We start from the raw sequence: 24,433 nt of genomic DNA, 5'->3' as shown, positions 1-24,433 counted from the left end.
TCCGTCCAAGGGTAGCAGAGAAGGTGAGGATTGGCTGAATGTTGGTGGCAGTTTGCTCGCTGTCATGATGATTTCTGATTGGCTGTTTACATCCAGCACGAGACAAAAGAGTGGTATCTGGGAAATCAAATCATTATGCATGTACATACATCCGAGCTATTTTCTTTTGGGTTGTGTTTGTGCATACCAGCAAGTGAGAGCAGAGGTTTAGGGTCACTGGAGAGGATCTACTGTTCAGCTATACTCTGTAAATTTGCCAGACAATCTACTCCAGTCTGTCTGCGTCCTCAAAAAGAGAACAGACATCCAAACATGGTCGCCATCGGTGTGAAATGGTTGTCGTCTACCAAAGAGAATGTGGCATTTATAAGTGACCAAAGAAATAACTGTCTTATGTGCTTTTGTAACAGCTGCAGACAAAGCCACACTGGTCAGTTTGACCTACCTACTTCAAAACGGCCCACAGATCAGAGCAACAAAAGACTGTGAGGCTGATTAATATGACATTTGTCATTTCACAATGATATTTTGAATGGAAACCAACCACTGAGATGAGCTTTAATTTTAGCCCCTGCTGTGACCATATCTTATCTTGTGTTTGCTCCCCACTACCTACTGTTTTTTTATACAGACAATAAAGAGGAAGTGGAGAGGGATATCAAAAGAATATGTTTGCGTTTCTCTTGAGATACCATCAGTGCTGTCCTTCATGCCGAGGCTGGGTTGGGGGTTTGGGTAGATGGATAAAAGATAAAGACAAAGCTATAGTCTTTCACAGCTTAGCATCTGACCAGTTATAAACAACCAGTATAACCCAACCCTGAGGAAAAAGAAAGAACCTCTGCCGCAGCTTTGAGCAGACAATTGCATTAATTGCCCACACAGATTGATGTTTGTGTTCCAGTAATGAGACAAAATCCAACAGTACAACCAGACTCACAATGTCAGCTGCTTTTTTAAATAAGACTTCAACTGGTATATTTTGAAAAACACAATAAATGTCGCCACAAACGCCCCTGCTTCTTTTAATCTGCTTTAGATCGCTGCCATGGTTACTCTTTTACACTGTTTCCAGTCTGTTTCTTCTTTTCAGAGCTTTATTTTTTTGCTGTCATTCCTCTGTGGCAGAGCTAGGCCTTCTTGCCAAAGACATGCATGGGAAACTGAGCAGGAGTTGCTGAGACAGGCCTGAGACCTCCTCCTTTCAGCAATAACAATCACTGGAGAGAGGGCCACTGGAAGCCGGATGGAGAAGAAGAGGGAGAAGCAGAGAGCCGAAAACCTCTCTGCATGTGGTGTCTCTGACTGAAACACACAAAAACCCAAGGGAGCGATGAGCAGGTTTCTGGCAAGGCAATAAGGGGTTTACCATGAAGTCAGCTTTCTCAGCTATTGGTTGTCTGGTCTAGTGGGAGGACACAGGAAGAACACATATCTCAAAGGAGGATGTGAGCAACCATGAACAAGCCTGTGTCAAAGCGGGAATCCGCTTTTTTTCCCCCCATGACCACTTGTAGGCACAGTAAGAATCCAGAGGCTGCAGCCGTTAGTAGGGCCGTCTGCCTCACCCTATAGCTGTCCTTCTCTCCTTCAAAATCACAGCACAGTGACAAACTGCTGCTGAAGAAAATTGGACACAATGCAGTATAACAGTAGGGAATAAGTCGAGCCACTGTTCAGAAAAACAGACAAGTCCTTTATCTGACTGTCTGAACGTCACTCTCAACATTCTTTCCATTCCCAAAGGGTCGTAACTCGTTTGGTTTCCTCTGCAAGTTGTTCATCCCGCTCTCTTCGAAGCGGGAAAGGTTCCAAATTCAAACCAACTCCCGCCCCTTCCAACTTAACTAGTAATTCTTGTTTGCAGATTCCAATACCCATGTACAAACAACTAAAAAGGTGTTGGATTTGAATGCGATCTCAACATGTAAATATCACTTTTTATGTCCCATATCTAAAATACACAGCAAAGTACTGTAAATCACTGCACGTAATTATGGTCATATCTGTACAGTCTGCTGATCTACTCAAAGATTAAGACATTACAAGAGTGGGGTGGAAACACATCAGGCCTAGACTAGCTGTTAGAAATGTCTTGGAGAAGAAAGGAGTTGCATAAATAAATAAAGGTGGCAGAGCAATGGGGGACACCCTGAGTGAAGATGGGGTGGGGTGTGGAGGAGCCTATTGAGGAAGCATCCCCTCCTCAGCTTGCAGTTTTGACCTTGTAGCATGAAAAGCAGCTAGATACTTTTTGGCTGATGCCTGCCCACAGCAAACAAAGTCTCAATATATTATATTGTAGTGATGAGGCCATACCTAGCATACTTAACATAAAAAATTACAAGGTCACTGGGAACTCATTTTTAGTAGCCTATAAAAATGGGTATACACCCCAAAATAAATGTTAAGTTCATGGTTTTAGGGTTGCTGCATAGGTCCTATAAATATTAGATGATATTGATGATGATGATTGTATATACTGTGATTTTAAAACGCAGCCTACCTCTTTCAGCTGGTCGAGCTCCTGCCTGACGGCCTCGTACTCGATCTCCAGGTCATCGTACTGCTGTTTGAGCTGCTGTTTCTCTTCCAGCACCACCAGTCCGTACTCCGCCGCCTGGATCTTCTCATTCGTGGTCTCACTCAGCTCCCGGGAGAGACGCTCGATCTCGGCCCGCATCCACTCCGGTCCGGCCTCCAGTAGCATCACGGCGTTTGAGTAGCCCTGCTCTTCCACGGACATGGTCGGTACCGGTGACGATCAACCAACGTACGCCAGCTGATCTACGCCAAGTGGGGATGTTAGGGCGTCTTCAAGAGGTGTAACCTTGAAGAAGAAGCGGTTGCTTAGATCCGTCTGTATTTAAATTGCATGATTGTTACGCTTGCGTTTCTCGTTGCCGGTCTCGTTTCTTTGGTCATGTAGATGATTCTGTTCAATGATCTCCGACGGGGGAGCTCGCCTTTATCTCTTAGAATCGCCCCATGGTTAAGATCCTGTGTTGCCTTCACCTCTTCCCCGGCTTGTCGGAGATATAGCACCGGAGCGTGTAACTGCCGTGACAAGAAGCAGAAAGACAGCTTCTGGTTTTTATTTTCAAAATAAAACTCTTCTCAACGAAAACAGGCTACAGACCATGTGTGATTGTAGGTATATTTTACATTGTTTACGCACTAAAATGGGAAAAAAAATAAATTTAAGGGAGAGCATGTAGTCTGCGAAATGCCGTTGATTATTTCCTAAAATGTGAGCGCTGTTTAGTTTTATTTTGAAGGCAAAACCCGTGGCTTCCGGTGTGTTCATGTTATCATCTGCTTGTTTGAAACAGCTGAACGGTCCGTTCGCGGAGAGACGCACCTACGCAACCAGCTGGGACACCTTCGACAGGGTGGCCTTGCTCGTCGGGAAATGTAGTACACAAAGTGCGTGAAGCCAACGAAAGTGGCCAGCCGACCCCAGGAACTGAACTCATTTCCCATAAGGCTTTGTTTATTTGCTTATGTGGAGCACGGAAATCTGTGTAAGAGCCGTTTGTTGAGATAGAAGCAGAATGAACAGACTGACTAGCGACTGCTCCTCAGCATTTACCACATGTATATTTGCTGCCATCTGTCGGAAAAGTTAATGAATTAATCTTTTCAGGAAAATGCACTGAATATTTATATACACAGTTTTGTGATGTTTTTTTTTTTATCACCGGAGTGCAGCAACATATGAAAAGGGTCTCATTTAACGTTTCTTCAGTCTCTCAGGGATTATGTCACAATGGTTCATATACCTTTCACAGTCTCCCGATTTCTATGATATGTTCTGTTGTGTAAATGAAGTAATTTTCAGAAGTAAATATTCATAGTAATATGTTTGTTCTAAAATGTATGCAATTGAGAACTACATTATTGTATTATTTATGTATATCCTAGAAATGCATTATAGCTTACCTGATACTCCATGTCTTGAAGACCTTTTTGATGTTACACACTTTGACATGTCATTGGTGAAATAATTTACATAATAATAATTTGGGTGCTTTCCCTTTTGATGTGCAGGATTCAGGGCTCTGTTAACATTCATGCTGGCTCACAGGCTTTGCCTACTGGGGCACTTAAATGCAACAGAGCCATCATTAATGTTATTAGTTACACTTTGACAAGTCAAAATGTCTGCATACAATTTTGACATAAGCTGGCCAACTTGTACTTTACCTTAAACTTGTTCTTTATAATATAAATCCTAGTGTATTTTCATTTTATGCTGCTTTATAGGCTACTTCAGCTACACTATGTCTCAGATGGAAATATTATACTTTTTACTTAATTACATTTATTTCCCAACTAGAGTTACTAAATAATGTGCAGAACAAAATTTAACATACAAAACATATGATAAATTTATAAAATAGGCTATGTATAGTTAAAGATTAAACTTCGTAACAGTAAATAAAGTTGATTAGCTCCATCTTGGGGCGGCACAGTGGCCCGGTGGATAGCGTTGTGGCCTCACAGGTTCAAACCCTGGTTGCCCCATCCTTTCTGTGTGGAGTTTGCATGTTCTCCCCGTGTCTGCGTGGGTTGTCTCCGGTTGCTCCGGCTTCCTCCCACCGTCCAGAGACATGCGGCCTAGGTGACCCTAACACCTTAGATATGTAATATAGCACTCACATTTATATATAAAGTATAGATTAGCTCCACCTCTACCAGCTAAATCATTGAAATGCTATTAACACATTAATAACTGATAATACCTCTCTACTTGTAGTAATAATTTAATAGTAATATTTGAAAAACTTAATAGAGTAAGTGTGAAGTTGCTACTTTTACTTTTACTTGAGTTGAGAATTTGAATGCTTCTTACTGCTTAGTGTGCTTTAGAAATACGGATCTGCGGCTGAAAGAAAATTATTGTGTTTACGGTAACAGATAAGAGTGTACTCAACCTTACAGATGAAATCTAAAGCATCACATGCCTCTTTGACGGGATCACTAGACTGTCATGAAATCTGGAAAACAAAAACTGTGAATTGTCTGTGTTAACATTTAATGGTGGAAATTTTGAGTAATTTTCTGGATACAGACAGACCAATCAAAAACCTCCAGAGATGTGTGTATTTATATATATATATACCTCATAAGTTGTAAGCTGCATATTCAAAATATAATATAAATGATAATAGGATTCATGATATAGGCTATGATTTAGTGAAAATATACAGTAGGCCTATATGTATAGTGTATTTATACTGATGGTATTTAGTTGCTACACAACCATGAATAAAAAAGCAATGTTAAGCAGGGAATTTGTTAAAAAAAAGTCAGGATAAATGCGCAAGAACCCACACATTTTGGTGGCATTGATACAAGCTGAAACAAGCTTAGATCACGGAAAAAAATTGGTTTTGTAAAAGGTATAGGGATAGATTGTTCTGCTCATGCAATCAGGATTTGAAGGATTTTTTTTTACTATAACATGGACAGGCTTTGAAGTCTCTCTAAATGCTGTACATCATAGACTTATCTCTTACCTAAATGTAACCAGCTTTAGCAAGGTGCAAGGTAAGCCAATCAGATTGTATCTACTTGCTTTATCATTAAGGTCCCACTACTTGTAGCAGCAGGGTAGGGTAGGGAACTTTAAGTGTGTCAATTTTAAAAATTCTCTGATCTCTCAAAAATCCCAAATCTATTTGTATTTATTCGCAACAATAGACATGCATATCATTAATTAAATACATGTTAGAGTCTGGTCAGGTGAACCATTGCACAGGTGTACTAATGACAATATGTACATTAACAGACAGAATATATTGTATCATTGTATATCATAACAGTCCAGCAGAAGGCAATAGTGATGTGGTAATATGAGTTTTTGTTGAGGAGTGGGTGCTCTATTTTATACCTGCACAGTAATAAGATTAGTAGTATAATCCAGAAGGGGTCAGGAATAGCCCTGCACTCCCCCCAGAGCCGCAGACAGGAGGAACCTGTGTATGGAGGTAATTACGGACAGTCTCTGCTACTTTTCACCACATTCTTGAGGTGAACATATTTCCGTACTTGTCCCGAATCTGTCATCCTGGTGAGATCGATGGCTTTCCACAAAGGAGCACACAGGATCCTGTGGGCACTTGTGTTGCCCCACCCCGCTGCACAGGGATAATCTGAGACAAATCAAATCAAGAGAGGCTACAGGATTGACTTTCCACAGAGCTGAAGAGGGAAAGACAACGTCAGAGCTGTGGAGGTTGATGTCAGAAATCCTGGCAACTTCAGCTATGAACCATATGTTTTCTGAGATGCTGGTTACAAGCATCGCATCTCACGCACTCCAGGTAAATCTGCTTTTTAAATTAAATTGATTTGTTGTATTTATTGTTAGATTGGTTGCATTTTCTTCTTCCTTAGCTAATTCAAAGTTTATTACATTTCACATATGTCTTGAAGAGTGGAATAGAATTTTGTACTGTGATGAGCTACTGAGGCACAACTACCAGCTAACAATAGCAGCTTGCCAATCCTTCAAAATGGATTATGTCTGCTTTCCATTTGACTGAATATGATTTATGATGATATTTGATCAAAATATGTGTATTTGTAGGTGATACTCTCTAAGTTGTCTTCTCATGTATAAAAACAAATTGATCACTCAGTCTGAAACAGAGACTTTTCCAGTCCAAAATTATAAAAATCAAGAGCACTGGTTATATATGGAACATTTCCAAGTTGTGTTAGGTAACTGGTTGTAGTACTGTATTTTAGGCTTAATGTAAGGCCTACAGCACCAATTGTTCAGAATGCATATGATAAATGTAAAATATAGTGTAACAAGGTATACATGTATGTGTGCAGGCTCTGCTATGACTGTGGATGTCAGCCTGTCTGTTCATACTTTATGGCACTCGATGCAAAGACAAGAGGTGGATTTCTGATGGAATACAGTAAGTAAGGGTGGTATCCAGTCATAAATAAAATGTATCTGTTAGACTTTTACTTCACCAAAATGTTACATTAAAATGCATTCCAAGTGTGCCAGAAGAGTGGCTATTTTTACTGTAATACTCTGATGACAGACTTGCAATGCCAAACAAGGATTAGGCACCTCTAAGTGAGCACTCACCACTGATGATCTTAATTATTTACAGTAGGTGCAACAGAATAACCTTCATTTGGTGGAGTCTCTATGCTGCACTGTAGTTTCTAAGGATATGAAACCGTATAATTTAATAGTATTACACCAGTTTACAAGGTACAAGGTAGATTTATCATTTTACAATACAGTTGTATAATGAGATCAAGTTGTAGTTCCCTTTATGCTTCTCACAAAAAGCAAATGTTGTATACAAAGTTGATATCCACTAGATCTGTAGGTAAATAACTAAAAAGTCATAGAATTAGCAAACACTAATATTTATTATATTTTACAGAATGTACATTTTGAGAACCAATTAAATGCAATAAACATGTCTGTATATCACTTGTTATGTGACATGTTAGACCAGAGACTTTTTGTGTAATATCAGATTTTTCTTCTTTTCTTTCCCCCTATAATAACTCCAGTCAGAGCCCCCAGGGCAAAGTACACAATAGTAGGAGAAGCTATACGTTATGTCATTCCTGAACATATGCAATGCTCAATCGGCTGTGGAGGTCAAGCCTGCAAGTATGACAACCCAAGTTACTGGAGTGATGACCAACAGGCCATAAAAGGCCTCTACTCATCCTGGTACACATGCTTGTTCTACCTTAGCAGTTGTGATAGTACAACAAAACATCCAAATTATCTATTTCAGTCAAATGTTTTCATATTTTCCCTTGAGCCATGTTACTATGTAATATACACTTCACTAACTTTGTTTCAATTGCTTTAGGGTCACTGATCATCTTCTCGCTATGTCCAGACCTTCAACAGAAATCATTGAGAAGTATAACATCATTGATCAATTCAGAAGGTATACACAACTTTGTTTCATGGTCTTTCTGCAGCTTCCTGACTAAAAACACACAGCATCTGAGGAGATGAGAATAATGAAGTGCTCATGTCTTTGTTTGTGCGTGTGTGTTTGTGTCAAGGAATGATATTAAAACAGTGATCAACCTACAGATACCTGGTGAACATGCCAGCTGCGGAAACGCTCTGGAACCAGAGAGCGGCTTCTCATACCGCCCAGAGGTCTTCATGGAAAACAACAGTAAGTGCTTTATGCAATTATGCTTGATGAATCTGTAGCGTTGCTCAGGTTAAATCTGAAAACAGCTTATCATTTCAGTTTATTTCTACAATTTTGGCTGGAGTGACTATGGAGCGGCCAGTCTCACCACTTTGCTGGACATAGTGAAGGTCATGGCCTTTGCACTGCAGGAAGGAAAGGTAGCAGTCCACTGTCACGCTGGTCTCGGCAGAACAGGTACTAGATTTGTAAGGAATGTTGTATGAGGCGTTTTGACTTTTCAGGACAGTCAGATCTTTGATCTGCACAATCTGACACACAATGATGTGTTTCCCCTTTCTTCTCTCCAGGTGTGCTGTTAGCAAGTTTTTTAGCCTATGCTACCAGGATGACTGCTAACCAGGCTATATTGTTTGTACGTGCTAAACGCCCAAATTCCATCCAGACCCGAGGTCAGCTGCGTTGTGTCAGACAGTTTGTCCAGTTTCTTGCCCCTTTGAGGAGTGTGTTTTCCTGTGCTGAGCCTCGATACAAACCAGTAACCCTTTCCCAGTACCTGAACCGCCAGAGACACATACTGCATGGCTATGAGAGGAAGGAGCTGAGGCACCTGCCAAAGATTGTTCAGCTAGTGTCTCGGTTGCTGGTGGATATTGCAGAGAATCGACAGGTGATAGAGGAAGACATCCTGGAGGCCCCTGATATAGATGACATAGAAATGACCCTCAGGATCATTGAGAAGATGGGCCCTGAATTATTTGCAAAGGAGCCTCGCTTACCAGGTATTCCGACCTTACCTAGACATTTCCACGAGCCACCCATCTTCTACCATCGCAAAAGTCTGAGTTACAGTGAGTCCGACTTGAGACGACTGGGCTCACAGCTCAACCTCCTCACACAGCCTCTCAGCTCCTTGTCACAGAGTAATGCTGAATTGTCCATTTCCCCACCCGAGGCCACTCTCCCTGCAACCCAGTTTCAGCGTTGTAATAGCAACACATCTGAAGTCTCACACAGCTCAACAGGCTCACTTTGGCAAATCAAGAATGTAGAAAACCAAAAAGATGGATCCATTCTGCTGAAGAAAATAAAGCACAATGCCATCCAACGCAGTGAGTCTGTGGGATACAATGAATCTGACAAAAAAGGGAGCATCTTGTCCAGGTGGAAGGCAGAGCAGAGGGAAGAGCTAGTAATGAATGGGAGGAAGTGTCACGGTAGAGAAGAGGAGCTATCAGACAAATCAGAGGTGCCCTACATCACCCTGCAGTCAGAATTGTCCCTGGATGCGAGGAGGTTGCTAGTAGCACAAGCCCTGGCTGTGGACCTTTTTCTTGATGGGGAAGAGCAGCACAAGAGCAAAGTCTTGGCCTGGCAGGTAAATGGACCATACCAGTGCGGTGGTATTTATAGAAATGGCATGTGTGCATCCGAATTTATGTAAATGTTTGTTTGTCTTTCACAAGGGCTGATGTTATGCTAAAATGTCAGTTATGTCAGCTGTTACCTGTTCATAATAGACTATAATTCACAAAGGCGTCATTCCATGCATCCTAGTCCAGAAGCTGGTGTCTGTTCCCTGACATGACATTTTTTCTGCATGACAAACGATAAAATGACCTTTCCTAATTTGGAGAGAACAACCCACCTCCAAACGCACACACATTGATCCACACAGCGACTGGTATGTGACATACAAATGTCAGTTATTAATTTCAGCTTGAACTTTGGTGACTCCAACGTCTTGAACAATTTCAAAGATGCTATAATGACAACAACTTAACACGTAGCTGTTATAACAGAACAAATCTGAATAGGTTGCCTCAGTCACATACAGGCAGACAGGGTCTAACATGATTGCCTGAATGTGTGCAGGCAGAACTGAACCAAGGAGGTGGCTGGGAAAGGCTGTGCATGGAGCGGGATCCCTTCATCCTCACTGGTCTCATGTGGGCATGGCTGGAGCAGCTTAAAGAGCCGGTCATCTCTGTCCAGGAAGCCAAAGCCTTCAATCCTGGCAACACTGATGCTCAAACTGTCCTCAACACACTTGACCAGGTCAGTGCATACTCGTATGTGCTGATTCACATTTGAAACAGCAAAACTACATATACATATATATATATTTATTAACTGTCCTTGTCATCTCTTCCCAGGCCCCAAAGGAAACATTAAAGTGCATACTGGATTGTATGGCTCATATGCTGATGATACCAGAAGAGGTTGAAAAGGCATTCCTGAATCGTACTATTAAGGCTTTCACCTGGGTAAGAAAACCAATACATCTGATTATTTGGAATTCATTTCAACAATTTAATTAATTTCCTCCTCGCCATTGGTTTTGTTTTGTCAACCTGAGAATCTTGTCTGCCTTTAAACAGATGGAAAATAACTCAGAGGATGGAAGCAAAACATACGAGTCCATGACTACAGTCCTACAGTGTGTCCTGGAGGACATGAGATATATGGCCGTTGACGCAGATGAGAAGTCTATTATGTCTCCGTTCCTTTAACATAGGCACCACCAGTCATGTATATGCGGTGCACTGCCTGTACATCTGTGTTTGGAGGCATGAAAGAGAAAAGAATGCTTTTGTGCCTTGTGACAATATTATCTAATAGGTAATCTGGGCTAAATACAGACATTGGTATGGTATGCAGAGTATTGTCACTAATTCATAACTAACATGCCTCAGTAGATTCTTACCTCAGTAGTGACTGGATGTAACACTGAAGAACAGGTGACCAAAATATATTTTGCAGTAAAGTATGCCTTAAGACTGGTCACATTCAACATCGACATACCTCGCCTCCAAAAGTATAGTTATACAGTACAATATAATCCCCATTCATGTACAGACTTTTATTTTCTTAACAAGCATGTTGTTCACACAATGTATGAATGCCTTTCCCATAACATAGTGTTACATTCAGTTTCCTGTAAACATAGACATATCAAAGAGCATCCTAATGTTAGCATGTATGATTAACAGTTCATAATAAAAGCAAATGTTCCTCCTTCCAGTGGCTTGTGCAAACTGCTTATAGGCACCGTTTTGTGGAGCAGTGGTGCTCAGGAAGTGAAAGAATAAGCTTTCAAGACATCTTTCCCATCTTTCCCTTCTGCTGAGGCCACGATGCTGGAGTAGTCACAGGCGACATGAGTGAACCCTCTGGAACAAAGGCCACAAAGCAGAAAGTAACAAAATTAGGAAATGACTGCCAAGGTAGCATGAATATATAAATCAGTGCCTCCAGAATAAAGAGAAAACACCTGTATTCAGGCAGTTGCATTACTAGTAACTGATGCTAACTTGGCTGCTGTTGATACAGCAAGCCCATACTAAAGCATACAACATATAATACCTGGACATTGTGTGAGAGCCTCCCAGTAAGTGGTATTGGCTATCAAGGGTCAACCCATGGTCTCTGTCATTTCTCCATGTCAACACTCGTAAGGAGAGGTCCTGAGATGCTGTCACCACGCGAAAGCTATCCTGTATATGTGAAGACCACACAAATTGGTCCTCTTCAGACACAGAGGGCATATTATAATGTATAAAACAACAAATTTCAACAGGTGAAGGGATATTTATTGAATTCCACATGAGAAACCAACCTACCACACATATAGCAGAAATAGGCATCGTATGCTCTTTAAAGCTAGCAAGCAGGGCTCCTTTCAGGGAGTAGACCCACAGCCCCTGGTTAGCTGCCAACACTAAGCAGTTGCTGTCCTTGGCCTCTAGAAGGATGTGTGAAGACCAGGTGTTCAGTGGCAAGGGGAAGGTCTCCACCTGCTGGACTAAGAAGTGATTCAAAATTATGCCTAAATGCAGTATTTAGGAAAAACCCACCTTTTAAACACCTAAACTGAACGGGATTCAATCTGCGATGTAGAGCTGATAATTGGTGTACTCTGTATTACTCCACCTGTTTAACTTACATCTATCTCAATTCAGATTTGCCTGCATTTAACCAGTAAGACCTTTGACAGAACACAGACAACAGGCGAGAACTTTCATTCAACTCTGGGTTAAACATTTATGTCAAAATAGCAGTAACTAGTGTGGCAGGTTCTCTAGTGCCATTTATTCAAAATGCATCTTGGGTTGCACTGCATGCTGATCTATTGAGGCTGTGGTCAGTGGTGAAATTGGTATTTTGGACACTAAAACTCATCTTAAGATGGGTGAACATTTTTCTAATATGAATTTCATTGTAGCTGTTTTCTAAATGTCTTGAAGCATTTGGATTCCAGTCATCAATGGGAATAAGCAAAATACACAAGAACAAAAGTATTCAATTGAGCAGTATCCTTACCAGCAGCTTAAGAATACGTATAGTTGGTAGTGGGCTTTCCAATTTTCATCAACTGACCTCTCTTTTCTAATGGCTGATAAAGATTCAGTTTCATATTTTAAGCAAATTAATATCAATCTACAAACATCTCAGTCCTCACCCTGGATCTCTGACTTGTACTTGGTCTTTTTAATGCTGACATCGAAGACAGTGAGGGCTTTGTTGTTTAGGCGCTCGTTGTGGTGGATGATGGCCAGTCTGGCAGGCTGGGTGGGTATGAAGACAGCAGCCTGGCACCCAGTGACAGGCACAGACTGGCACAGAGGTTCTTCGCCCTCAGACGGAGAGGTCAAACTCTCAGTATAAACCACCTGCCAACAAACAAACCCCCCCAGAAATCTAGAAAATGTATATTAATGTTTCATTGTTCTTGTATGAACACATTTTTCCCACCGTGTCTTTGAGGTGTAATAAGGTAAAACAAAAAACACAAGAACAGCCCAGAGCAGGTAACACCAATAGCAGGCAGTCAAAGAAAACAAGAAATACCTTTGGACTTAAGTCATCATTGTCTCTGGTTCCAGCTGTGATCCATTTCTTGTCAGGTGAAACAAGGAGTATGTTGACTTTAAATGTGTCACACACCATTAAACTGGACTTTTTAGTCAAAGATGAATCAGCTAGTGTACACACAGATCCCTGACTAGTTCCAACCTAGAAGAGGATATAATCAGAAGCACATGTTACTTTACTAAAAAAAAAAAGAAGATACTAGATTACTTTTAACCCTATAAATTCTGAGTTTACTCACAGTCAAGAACCAATTGTTGCTGACATTGTACTGTAGTAATGTACAGTGTGGAGATGCAGTAGAAAAGGAGGCCACCTCCTGGCCAGTCTGACCCTGCCAGGTCTTTATGAGGCCAGTGGAGTCTGCTGTGACCACAACTTCATGCTGTTCATCACTTACAATCCCGGTCAAGGGACTCTGCGCAGGACTGCACCACAGGAGTTCACCCTGGGAGAAAAAAGGTGCAACGTCAGGTAAATATCTCGGTGAGGGCATTTCTTACAGTTGCTTGCAGCTTTTAACCGGGGGTGGGGGGGCTAGTGGAGAAAATCTCTTTCAGTGGTGTTTAGCTGGAATGACACCTGCATACACATGGCATGAAGAGGCACATGATTACATATCACTTTGTGGCATCTCAGAACGAAGGAAAATAAAACTTGTATTGTCACAGTGCATTGTAGAAATGTAAGTTTTAGATATGGACTGATAAGGACTCACAGCATGTGACACTTAATGTGGAGTTTTACATGTTTTCTGAGACACTGTCTGCAAATACTGTATGAAAGTTATCCGATCAATTTAAGACAGATGAAAAGAAAAACTAAATATAAAACTTTTAGGTACATTTACATTTACTCATTTAGCTGACGCCTTTTACCCAAAACGACTAACAATTGCTATATGTCAGAGGTTGCATGCCTTACATGCAATATACAGAAAATGTTGATTAAGTAGATCAATATTCAATCAAACTCTGCCTCTAAACGAGACAACATCTTCTATTTTTGTCTACATTTTAACATGATTACACTGGGAATGGATGATGTGCTGAAGGTGTTAGTTGCACTGACATTTTGGATGTTCCATGCTCGGACTGTCCCATCAGTAGAGGCGCTGCACACTGTGACACTGCTGTTGCAGAGGTCAGGGAGCTGAGCTGAATTCCGCTGCAGGTACACCAACCCTACCACCCTGCCTGATGGACATCACGTCAGACACGAACAATGGGACGAGAGACATGATGAAGGCGTACACAGGCGAATGCAGACAGAGACAGCATACCTGTGTGTCCTCTGAGACTTTTGCAGGTATAACCTCCAGATCGGCCTTTCGTCATCTTCGTCTCTATGTGGCAACGTCGCAGTAAGTATCTCTTCCACGAGCGATTCACGTCTTCCCTCCCCAAGACTGTAAAGTTACAGAAACTCCAGCGCTGCAGACACATCCTCCTGAGGGGACCACGCGAAATCACCCGGATGTTTATATAACGTGGTTTGATTTGAAATATTATTTACAAGTGCTCAATTGTCTTTGACGTTGAAAAAGATAGAAATGAAAGTAACTCACCTCCATAACCAGGGAGTCTCTGCAGCTTCATGCCAATCCTGAAATATACCAGTAATCAGGCACAAGTCAAGACAATTTAAAGGAATTATAATAGGCTCGCTCTTTTTGCATATTAGCTAGGCCCACTTCCGCATTTTGGAAACTCCTTTACGTACCTTACACACACTGGAGGCACTGATTAAATCTTCCTCGGCCAGGAATGTAAAAATATGAATAAGGCAATCACCGATCAAGTGCGGGTGATGAAGGTCCATACTGACATCTATAATATAACACTCCCCTCACCAACTGCCTTCCTATGCTATGTCAAAACGGTTGCAGTTCCAAGTGTGGGCAAGCTACGGAAAGAATCTAGGGACAAAGTGGGGTAGTTTGTTTTTAGCCTGCAGTTGCTTCCCTGCGCCACCAGATGTCGCCATTATAAAAGGCAGGTGATCCAGAGAACCGACGTCAGAGGCGTACTGCAGGTAACGCGCACCAGATGCATTATAAACCTAGAAGTAGATGAGTTATACGTTTGAATATGAAAATTAAAAAAAACAAATGACATAAACGCATGTATTAAATCTCATAAATATATGATTTCATCGCCTGTATCATTCAGACGGAGTCTATTTCTGAGGTAATTTGAAATAAATGCATCTAGCCTACTTTTAGAAAAATCAGAGCATATTCCTCCTTGTTTTACCATTGTTTATCTGCAGCTTGTTGTGATGCTTCCTTTTTGGAAAAGTGAGGATTTTTTAATTTATTTTTATTTCAGTCAAGCAGAACTGGAAACATCTGCATAAAAATAACCTCATGGCCACATTAACCACATGACCCACTTAATAACAAAATAAAAAGCCACCCCAATCAGTCAAGGTGAATTCACAGCAGAGGAGTGTGTGTGTGTGTGTGTGTGTACGTGCGTGCGCGCCCATGTGTGTGTGCGCGTGTGTGTGTTTCGAGATTCAGCCCTGGCGGGATTCTTCAGCAGGGCCCCATGTCTCCTGTGAACACGCCCCAGATAGATGAGCCAGATATATAGCCAAGACCTGCGGGTAGCAGAGGAACTGTGAGAAAGAGATAATCGCACTTGCTCACCCCAAGGGTTACCTGTGACACCCTCGCAATGACAAGCGGGCCCAGCGAAAGGGGTCCACGTAAAGGGAGTTTGGATGATACCCTAAACTGCTATCTGTAAAAGTTCCCGAGCGTGTACTATTTTTTTTAAATGCTTTTCGTCATTTTGGAGTTCCTTTGGAGTTACCAGGGCTGTGATCGATCGGAGAATAAGCGCACCGAGTTATTCATCAGCTCTGCAAATCGTTGCATGAAACTGAGAGCGCGGCCGCAATGAGTCGGAGAACACGACGCTGGATTTTAAGAGTTTTACTTTGTTTAGGAATTGTTTATTTGAAAATTGGGTGAGCTGCGCTTATTTGACTTCCAATTAGCGTGTTGTGGGTTCTCAAACACAAAAGACTTTAATAACTGAAGAATGACAATGTTGGTGGTGTTTCAAAACCGCCGATTATATCCCATATTTGCTCAAAAGCAGATAGTAAACGATAAATAAAACATTAAAGGAAGAGCATGCACGTATCACAGTTAGACTAGTGGTAACTGCGTCGTTATCACTAAATGACATTTCCTTCATTATACCTTTAATGTTGGTTAAACTCATAATAATTCAAAGTATGCCTTTAAGCCTTTAATTCACTGAATAAATCTAGTGGTGCATCGTAGCCCAGACATGTTTTAAGATCCCTTTTTAAAGTGAAACAAATATTTTTGGCGATCCTTCCATCTGTTAAAAATGCAATTATCCCTGTAAAACTGTCTGTTTCCCACAAGGATGTAGCCTATTCAGTAAATTATCTGGATTATGACAACCAGATACTCTTAAATATAGTAGGCCTAATAATGATAATAAAATAATAATACATACAACTGTGGGATGCATTTGACTTTAAGAGGTTGTGTAAACTCTTTAAAGGTGAAAAGAAAACTTCAACAACAAAAAATATTCGAATGGGGGAAAAAAATAAATGTTTGGTGGATACTTTTTCTCAGTCATATCCATCTTCCGTTCACAGTGGCTTCTCCTCGGTGGTGGCCCTAGGTGCAAGCATAATCTGTAACAAGATCCCCGGTTTGGCCCCCAGACAACGGATTATCTGCCAGAGTCGCCCCGATGCCATTATCGTCATCGGAGAGGGAGCCCAAATGGGCATCAACGAGTGTCAGTTTCAGTTCAAAAACGGGCGCTGGAACTGCTCTGCGCTTGGAGAGAGGACAGTCTTCGGAAAAGAGTTGAAAGTGGGTATGTTGCTGTCTGTTAAAGTTTGCTCACGATTTGAAACTTGTTTTTCCCAGCAGTAAACACATCTATTAACCACCTGGCACTTAGATGCATAGCATTTGTCTGCGTGGTCTTTTGTGATTTCCTTCAAAAGTGGTTACTCATATGTAGAAAACAATTGCAAAGTGAATTGCAAGATTTAGGCCTATCAAGAAATCAAATTATGACCTGATGCTGATAAAAAATGCATCCATTTGTAAAGTCATGATCTTGACATACATCCTTTCCAAATATAATCAAATACCATAGTATAGGAGCCAGTGTAATTTACATCAGGCCCAGTTTTTCTCCAGGCATTTCATTGAGTAGGGGTTGTTCTGAGTATGTATAAAAGGTATCTGAAGCCAGCACTGTAACAAAGCTCTTGAGAATGTTTGCAGCCTTTCTTTTCAGCCCGGCAGAGTCTCTGGAGACACATTTTCACTGGGCTTTATCCTGTCTTGTGATGGGTGCTGTGGCTCTCACTGTGAGGACGTAGATCTTACCACGGGTATAAGTTACAATGGTGCAAAGCCAAGAGGAAAGCAAGACCAGAGAGTACTAAATTAGAGAAACAAATTAGTTAAAATCAATGTTTCTACCACTGAGACAGAAGTCTCCTGTAAAGAGTAGATGCACTTCAGGAGATTCTGAAATCATGGCTGGAATTTTGTGGCTTGTGGAAGGTGGATTAAAGATGGGTAGCTATTGATGATACCAATACCAGGAAGACGTAACAAGGTTTAATTAAGTATAATGATTGTATTATGATGCCTTAATGGCTGCAGTCAGTGTAAGGAGTCTGAGAACCCTATAGGTGGATTTGTAAAAACCATTTTAATAAAAAACCTTCAAAGAATTTTTCATACATTATCATTTTGTCCTGGGCCAGAACTATTGAGGTAAAACAAAAAATACCCATACCAATACCCATATACACAATGGTCAGTAGCTTGGACCAGCTGTTGGAGGCCATCTTGCCTGCTGCTGTTGAAAAAAAAGGATTATCTCTTCATGCTGTTGAAGTGAACACAGTGGTATTTGACAATCTGTTCCTTTATGAATAAGGGGTTTTAGCTCATCAAGAGTCCTGGTCTTTCCAAGACAGAAGTTTAAGTCTATGGCCTGGACAGCCATACCAAATAGATTTGTCTCACTGATCAGATTAGTGAAGAGGACCAATGGTTGGAAATGAATGCCATTGTTGATGCCCAGGCGGAGTGGAGCTGTAAAGCTTGCAATTGTTCTTAAAGCAAAGGAAGAATGACCGTCGAACTGACATAATGCATTATGGGTAATGCAAGGTGCATCAGCTTTGAGCCATTTTAGGTCTAAACTATGTTTGTGCTTGAACTTTGCAATTATGCTAAGCTGAATGAGATGAGGTCCATATAAAGAGGCTGGATGACTCTGCAGAGATGAAAGAGAAACAAACAATGAACTGGTATTACTAGTTCAACTTATACAGACTACTCTCTATTTAATATCTTCAACCTCTCATTACAAGGTTATGAAGGATTCATACCATCTCTTGTGGTGAATGCACTTAGTAGTGCAGGGGAAAAATTAACAACGATGCAGTCAGAACTGGCTGACTGCACTGACACACCTTCTTTTTTGGCTCAGAGCCCATTGAGTCCATAAAAACGTCCACATAATTGATGCCTCAATATGAGTTTTTTTTTTCAATGGCAAGTGCACACATCCAAGATGTTTATCAAAAACATGGCCACTTTGCATAGGAAACCGAGCAGCAGGAGGAAGCACAAAGACGGTATGATGTTTGTATTGAACAAACAGAGACAAGATGAGTTTATTTACACATAGATGTGATGGATGTTATAACCAGGAGTTTCCTGTTTGCATGATAATGAATCACAGATCTGGGAATTAAATCATGCTATTACTATGAATATTCATCTTCATTACATTATGGGCTGCTTTCACATTGTATTAGAAGTTAAAAAGATTGCTTTGTTTGCATTAAGGCTTTGAGTAAGATATATTAGACTTTCTCCTTGTAGTATTTTTCTCTTGGCTTATTATTTGACTTGAGGACTTTGTATCTGGATCTGTCCGTATGAGTCCTGTCAGATTAACCTTTACTTATTTGTCGATATTTCCGCGTGTGTAAATGATTTGTTAGCTGGACTTGGGCGAGATAACGACAGGATGAAGATTCTGATGTCAATGCCTTATGCGTTTACACAGAATGTGTCCGTTTGTGAGCAGATCAATAGCCCTTCCTTGACAACCCTCTTATTCATGCAGCTTTGTTGACTATACTCTCTTTGGCCATTTTGGTTCACGGGCAGGACAGTTTCCAGGTCAGGTTTCAAAACCCTGGAGCCCTTGAGTGATATGTCAGTAAGACTGTGATTTAAGCACACATACTGTTAATAATTAATGTTGTTTCCTATTTAAAAATCCTGTTACGTACTTCTTGTATTCCCCTTAAAATGGAGGAGAAACACCATGACATTATCTATTTCAAAAAATCTCACGGTACACCTGTAACATTTTATTCATCACCTTTTTTTTCCTGCTCTGCTAGGCAGTAAAGAGGCTGCATTCACCTACGCCATCATTGCAGCAGGGGTGGCACATGCCATCACAGCCGCCTGTACACAGGGGAATCTGAGTGACTGTAGCTGTGATAAGGAGAAGCAGGGTTTCTACAGTAAAGACCAAGGCTGGAAGTGGGGAGGCTGCTCGGCTGACATCAGCTACGGCCTGGGCTTCTCCAAAGTATTTATCGACGCTCGGGAAGTCAAGCAGAATGCAAGGACACTCATGAACCTCCATAATAATGAGGTGGGACGCAAGGTAAGTGGTTAGCAATAGGATCATATCTCTTTTTTTCAGCTGAATAACTTTATAGATGACAGAATTTGTTCCCATCTCCAAATAAAAGTTTTCATTGAGAAAATAAGAGAAGACAAATTGAGGCTGGCCTCAGTTACTGTTAATAGTCTCTGCCATGATGTGGTGTGGGTGAACCTTGTCAAAGATCTGGGCAGTGGGGCCAAGATTGAACAAGCAGTGGAAGAAAAGGCTGCTTTTAGGGGAAGAACTGTCTAAGTGGCAGTGTTTGATTTCAACCCAGATCCCTGCCCTGAAAACAGATTGACACTGTACAAAAAGGCATTAGCCCAGTCCCCCCATGCTTTGCACCACTGGGACAGTATAAAGTTACCTTTATGACAATCTCCAGCCACTATTTCCCTAATATGATAAACCCACATCAGGTGCAATGTGCTTGTACATGCACCGCAAAGGTGTTAACTGTTTGGTTACTAGCAGTGGTAAATGGAGTATTCAGATCCTTTACTTAAGTAAAAGTACTAATACCACAGTGTAAAAATACAAGTAAAAGAACTGTATTAAAAATGTTACTTAAATGTAAAAGTGTATAAAGTATAATCAGAATAAATGTCCCTTATGACTGTTCTATATTATATCATTATATTATTATTAATCACGTATTAATGTCAAAGCAGGATTTTACTGTTGTAGTTAGTTGAGGTGGAGCTCATTTTGAACAATTTTGTTTTCGAAAAAGCAGCAAATCTTCACATTTGCGAAGAAATGTTTTACATGAAAAATGACTTAAATGATGAAAATAGATGCCAATTAATTTTCTGTCAACAAATCGTTTCAGCCATACTTGTAAAAACTGTTGGGTAGTGTAATTTATAATAGAGCATCATATTTTATAAACTCTTCAAAAGTTTTGTGCTGAAAACACTTAATTTCTAAAGTCATTTGTAACTTAATGACAAATGTAATGAAATAAAAAGTACAATACTTTCCTCTGAGATGTAGTGGAGTAGGAGTAAGAAATGGCATGAAAAACAAATACTCAAGTAAAGTACAAGTACCTCAAATTTGTACTTAAGAAAAGTACTTGAGTAAATGTACTTAGTTACTGTCATCCACTGGTTAGATAGGTTCGATCATCATTGAGTAAAATGTGTCTCCACTGCTGTATAGAAGAGTGTAGTAGTGTTATATGTACTCCACCTGCACTCAGAGGACCGCTAATCCACAGTTTCAATTCAGTCATTCGGTTTTAATATACTATGCAATTGGCCATGCTTACTGCCAGACAATAGTAAAAAAATAATAAACTTTAGCAGGAAAGGATGGCGTTCATGATGTGTTCACCTGCTCATTTGATGGCTTTTCTGCATGCATGGCTGCAGAACACTGCAGAGTGACAAAGAGACTCCAGTAAGTCTAGGCGTTAGAGATTGAGTGGAATAATGTGCCAAACAGCTAAAGTGAGGTAGGGGTAAGTAAAGAATAGAGAAGCAGCTTTGCCAAAGTTGACCCATATCCTCTCTCTCTCTCCGTCTCACTGTGCCAAAATAGCCTGCTTCACACAACCAACACGTCTTTCCCCACACAGTCTTAAAAGCCTCCTTACACACAATTGTACCTAGTAGATCGTTTTCTACGTGCATTTCAGGACCATGAATTCAAATGGGCTTATGTGAACATCTAAATTGCCTCGCAGGGAAAACACTGTATTGTGGATTCAAACTTTGCAGTTTTCCTTTGTTTCTCTTCTTTATGCTAACATGGCTTCCCTGTTTTGATAGTTACACCCCACCTCCTCCTTTATTTATGCTAATCAAAAGCAGTGACACTGAGCAGGAGCGCAGTTCACGGCTCCCTGAGCGAAGACGTCCAGACAAAGGCTGTCACAAGTGTTGGTCACAGAACAACTGATGGATTAGGGAGTTGAAGCCAAAGGTTTTATGAAGTGGTTTACTCAGGGAAAAGTTGTTTTTTCAGTTCTTGTTCACACGTTCGTATTTGTGTTTTATTGTTACAGTTTACTTGCCAGGAACGCAGAGGCATAAATATCTTGTCAATGGCTTTAGGAGACCATATTGTGTACAAACACTCCCAGCATTATAGCAAAAGGAAATTGTAATTGACCTTGTTGCTAAAGAAAATTCCAGTTTCAGTCAATGGCACTTCTCTTTGTCATCAGTTTGGGGTTTAGCAGTAATCCTAGTCACTCGGCGCCTCTTGACATTTATATGTTGTGTGTGGTAACTACACACACAGAGCCTGAAATCTGATACATTATTTTGGCTTCTGTGTATATGGTATCACATGGCTATGTGGTGGGGCTGTATTTAATCCCAGACTGAAGTATATTTGTCAGTCACATTGTTATCAAGTTGCACGTTTGTCACTTGGCTTGACCGTTTGAAATGCGCCAGGGTTTCAGAATGTATGTGGACATTGCATGAATTGCAATTTAACCGCTTAAATTGTAAAAAAATATAAATGTACAACACAATCATATTTCTTTAACAGCTAAACCTGTGAAATCATTATTATAGTAAATGACATGATAATTGGTTTTAATAGTCTGGTACAGCTGTTATTAATCTATCACGAGAGTCTAACTGTCACTCATCATTGGCATGTTTTTACACTTACTGGTTGTACTTTACTACGTTACTAAGTTGTTTTTCTGTGTCTAGATCCTGGAGAAGAACATGCGACTGGAATGCAAGTGTCATGGTGTCTCAGGCTCCTGCACCACCAAAACCTGCTGGACTACACTTCCCAAGTTCCGCGAGCTCGGCTACATTCTCAAGGAGAAGTATGCCCATGCTGTGCACGTGGAACCAATCAAAGCCAGCCGCAACAAGCGCCCTAAATTCCTCAAGATTAAGAAGCCTTACTCTTACCGGAAGCCTATGGATACAGACCTGGTGTACATAGACAAGTCACCTAACTACTGTGAGGCGGACCCTATGACGGGGAGCTTGGGAACACAGGGCAGGGTGTGTAACAAGACTATGATGCAGCACATCAGCGGCTGTGACTTGATGTGCTGTGGCCGGGGATACAACACACACCAGTACTCCCGCGTCTGGCAGTGCAACTGCAAGTTCCTGTGGTGCTGCTATGTTAAATGCAACACCTGCAGTGAGAGGACAGAGGTGTACACATGCAAATGAGAATATTTATTGGATGGTGTGTGTGTGTGTGTGTGTGATGTTTGTTTGTGAACACGTGGGTTCATGTCTTTGTGTTTTCATGGACAAATTGGAACAGATAAACTTTACTCATACGTAATGAGGAACTACTGTACTGCGCATACAGTAATCTGAAGATGGGGCGTCATGATTCTTTTGCACACAAAGCTCTTCACCCATCTTCTTGGACTGTTGCCTTTGTTGGGTTGGCTAAACACCCTTAGGGAAAAACTGCACCCTGGCATGTGGGACTGGGTGACCACGGTTGTGAGCCTATGAAGCAAGATGTCAAGACTTTAAGCTATATGGACATGTTGTGACATTTAGGAAATTGACTTTGCCAATGCAAATGAATTATGGTGGATGTGATTGCTGGGCAGGACACTCTGCTGTAGCTCTCACTCTGTGCACAGATGAAATGACACAGCCATTTGGAATATTTAACATACTGTATTTAGAGAATGAAAATAATTAATATTAATTTATTCTATAAAAAACTACTGATTTTATCCATTATGGATCAACAATAACTAAATGTTGGGAGGTTTTAGTTTATTAAAACAATCAAAACGTGTCCATGGTTAACACACTGGATTTGAACATGCCTGGAATAATGCGTGTTTTAGAATATTGTTGCAGATGAAACTGCTGTAGGCTACTCACATTAACCTTCTGACCCTCTCATGAGTTTGTCTTCCCTCTGTTTGCTGCTAGTCTAGAGAATCCCACTTGTTGAGGTAGAAGGCTGTGCGCTCTACTGACTGTCTTCAATGGCATTGCTTACTTCAAGCCGATTTAGCTTAACAGGACTTATTCACTGATCTAAAACACGGGCACATTTTCCACTTTTGGTAAATATTGGTTAATAGAGTATATTTTGTAAAAGCCTATTTTTATATGAATGTCTTATTTATATCTTTTGCATATTCATTGTCAAGTCCCTGACACCTGTTCTGAAATTCTTGTGAAAAAAAGCTGATATATGTAAGTTGGCCCCTGCTGTCACTGCCATAGTTGTATATTGTAAGTGATAGAAACTGTTTATATGTGTCTGTGTTCAACCGTCTTTGTTTACTGCATTTCATGACTACTACTGATGGAATACAGGAACAGAATAACACTAACAAGACATGATTTCCATTATTGCTTCCTCATAAATCAAGCCTCACTCGTATCATGACAAAAGAACAAATGGGAATGTCATATCATAAAGAGAAAAACCTACAAAGACGTTTTGCAAGGATAAAATATACTTTCACTTGCTGTAAATGGCTAAATAACAGTAAAAAACTAGTCTATGAAGTGATTGAAAATTGAAGGAAAGAAATTGAAATTGGAGAAACATTTTTTTGCCATATACTCAACATAGCAGTGGATGGTTGAACTTTTATGACATAAATTACCGTAACTGCTAAATTGACCGTTGGTGTTATTAGTTCTACATTCAAATGAACATAAAAGTAAATCTTTATTAATGGTGGCGATATTGTGGTTTGAT

General features: G+C 40.6%; 4 protein-coding genes across 5 annotated transcripts; 2 read left to right on the top strand and 2 right to left on the bottom strand.

The window, feature by feature from the left end:
• Positions 1 to 944: 944 nt before the first annotated feature.
• Positions 945 to 3,061, bottom strand: LOC119906289 (protein bicaudal D homolog 2-like). The gene is made up of 2 exons (XM_038723857.1): positions 2,507 to 3,061; positions 945 to 1,305 (listed from the first exon to the last, which is right to left on the bottom strand). Exons 1-2 carry the CDS (start codon positions 2,744 to 2,746, stop codon positions 1,090 to 1,092), a joined length of 456 nt encoding a protein of 151 aa, XP_038579785.1. The 5' UTR covers positions 2,747 to 3,061; the 3' UTR covers positions 945 to 1,089.
• On the top strand, positions 2,745 to 10,678 carry ptpdc1b (protein tyrosine phosphatase domain containing 1b). The gene is made up of 9 exons (XM_038721849.1): positions 2,745 to 2,757; positions 7,555 to 7,720; positions 7,866 to 7,946; positions 8,068 to 8,186; positions 8,265 to 8,402; positions 8,516 to 9,543; positions 10,041 to 10,223; positions 10,322 to 10,432; positions 10,547 to 10,678. Exons 1-9 carry the CDS (start codon positions 2,745 to 2,747, stop codon positions 10,676 to 10,678), a joined length of 1,971 nt encoding a protein of 656 aa, XP_038577777.1.
• Positions 10,679 to 11,007: 329 nt separating this feature from the next.
• On the bottom strand, positions 11,008 to 14,953 carry fbxw12 (F-box and WD repeat domain containing 12). Of its 2 annotated transcripts, none has more exons than XR_005444930.1 (10): positions 14,760 to 14,953; positions 14,605 to 14,642; positions 14,320 to 14,486; positions 14,109 to 14,233; positions 13,279 to 13,485; positions 13,017 to 13,181; positions 12,628 to 12,838; positions 11,789 to 11,970; positions 11,532 to 11,694; positions 11,008 to 11,338 (listed from the first exon to the last, which is right to left on the bottom strand). XR_005444930.1 is itself a non-coding variant. In XM_038723628.1 (10 exons), the coding sequence occupies exons 1-10, from the start codon at positions 14,856 to 14,858 to the stop codon at positions 11,239 to 11,241; spliced, it is 1,425 nt and encodes a 474-aa protein (XP_038579556.1). In that variant the 5' UTR covers positions 14,859 to 14,951; the 3' UTR covers positions 11,008 to 11,238. The 2 variants fall into 2 exon arrangements, 1 of the variants encoding a protein (XP_038579556.1); XM_038723628.1 differs by having other exon boundaries at positions 11,532 to 11,662; positions 14,760 to 14,951.
• A 694-nt stretch (positions 14,954 to 15,647) lies between these two features.
• On the top strand, positions 15,648 to 24,062 carry LOC119906237 (protein Wnt-7a). The gene is made up of 4 exons (XM_038723803.1): positions 15,648 to 16,013; positions 16,686 to 16,912; positions 19,485 to 19,756; positions 22,435 to 24,062. The coding sequence occupies exons 1-4, from the start codon at positions 15,943 to 15,945 to the stop codon at positions 22,915 to 22,917; spliced, it is 1,053 nt and encodes a 350-aa protein (XP_038579731.1). The 5' UTR covers positions 15,648 to 15,942; the 3' UTR covers positions 22,918 to 24,062.
• Positions 24,063 to 24,433: the final 371 nt, after the last annotated feature.

This window comes from Micropterus salmoides, unplaced genomic scaffold (assembly GCF_014851395.1).
Source record: "Micropterus salmoides isolate LMB-PRFRI ecotype aquatic unplaced genomic scaffold, ASM1485139v1 Ms_hic_scaffold_16, whole genome shotgun sequence".
In the NCBI taxonomy this organism is placed as follows: domain Eukaryota; kingdom Metazoa; phylum Chordata; class Actinopteri; order Centrarchiformes; family Centrarchidae; genus Micropterus; species Micropterus salmoides.
This window is presented reverse-complemented; position numbering and strand designations above follow the sequence as displayed.

Coding starts and splice junctions, on each gene's coding strand:
- LOC119906237 (XM_038723803.1), top strand. CDS start 15,943: ATGAGTCGGAGAACACGACGCTGGATTTTAAGAGTTTTACTTTGTTTA. Junction 16,014..16,685: donor ATTGTTTATTTGAAAATTGG/GTGAGCTGCGCT, acceptor TTCCGTTCACAG/TGGCTTCTCCTCGGTGGTGG. Junction 19,757..22,434: donor ATAATGAGGTGGGACGCAAG/GTAAGTGGTTAG, acceptor TTCTGTGTCTAG/ATCCTGGAGAAGAACATGCG.
- ptpdc1b (XM_038721849.1), top strand. Junction 7,947..8,067: donor ATCATTGATCAATTCAGAAG/GTATACACAACT, acceptor GTTTGTGTCAAG/GAATGATATTAAAACAGTGA. Junction 8,403..8,515: donor CGCTGGTCTCGGCAGAACAG/GTACTAGATTTG, acceptor TCTTCTCTCCAG/GTGTGCTGTTAGCAAGTTTT.
- fbxw12 (XM_038723628.1), bottom strand. CDS start 14,858: ATGGACCTTCATCACCCGCACTTGATCGGTGATTGCCTTATTCATATT. Junction 13,182..13,278: donor GCAACAATTGGTTCTTGACT/GTGAGTAAACTC, acceptor ATCCTCTTCTAG/GTTGGAACTAGTCAGGGATC. Junction 11,663..11,788: donor CTATTTCTGCTATATGTGTG/GTAGGTTGGTTT, acceptor TCACATATACAG/GATAGCTTTCGCGTGGTGAC.
- LOC119906289 (XM_038723857.1), bottom strand. CDS start 2,746: ATGTCCGTGGAAGAGCAGGGCTACTCAAACGCCGTGATGCTACTGGAG. Junction 1,306..2,506: donor AGCTCGACCAGCTGAAAGAG/GTAGGCTGCGTT, acceptor TGTGTGTTTCAG/TCAGAGACACCACATGCAGA.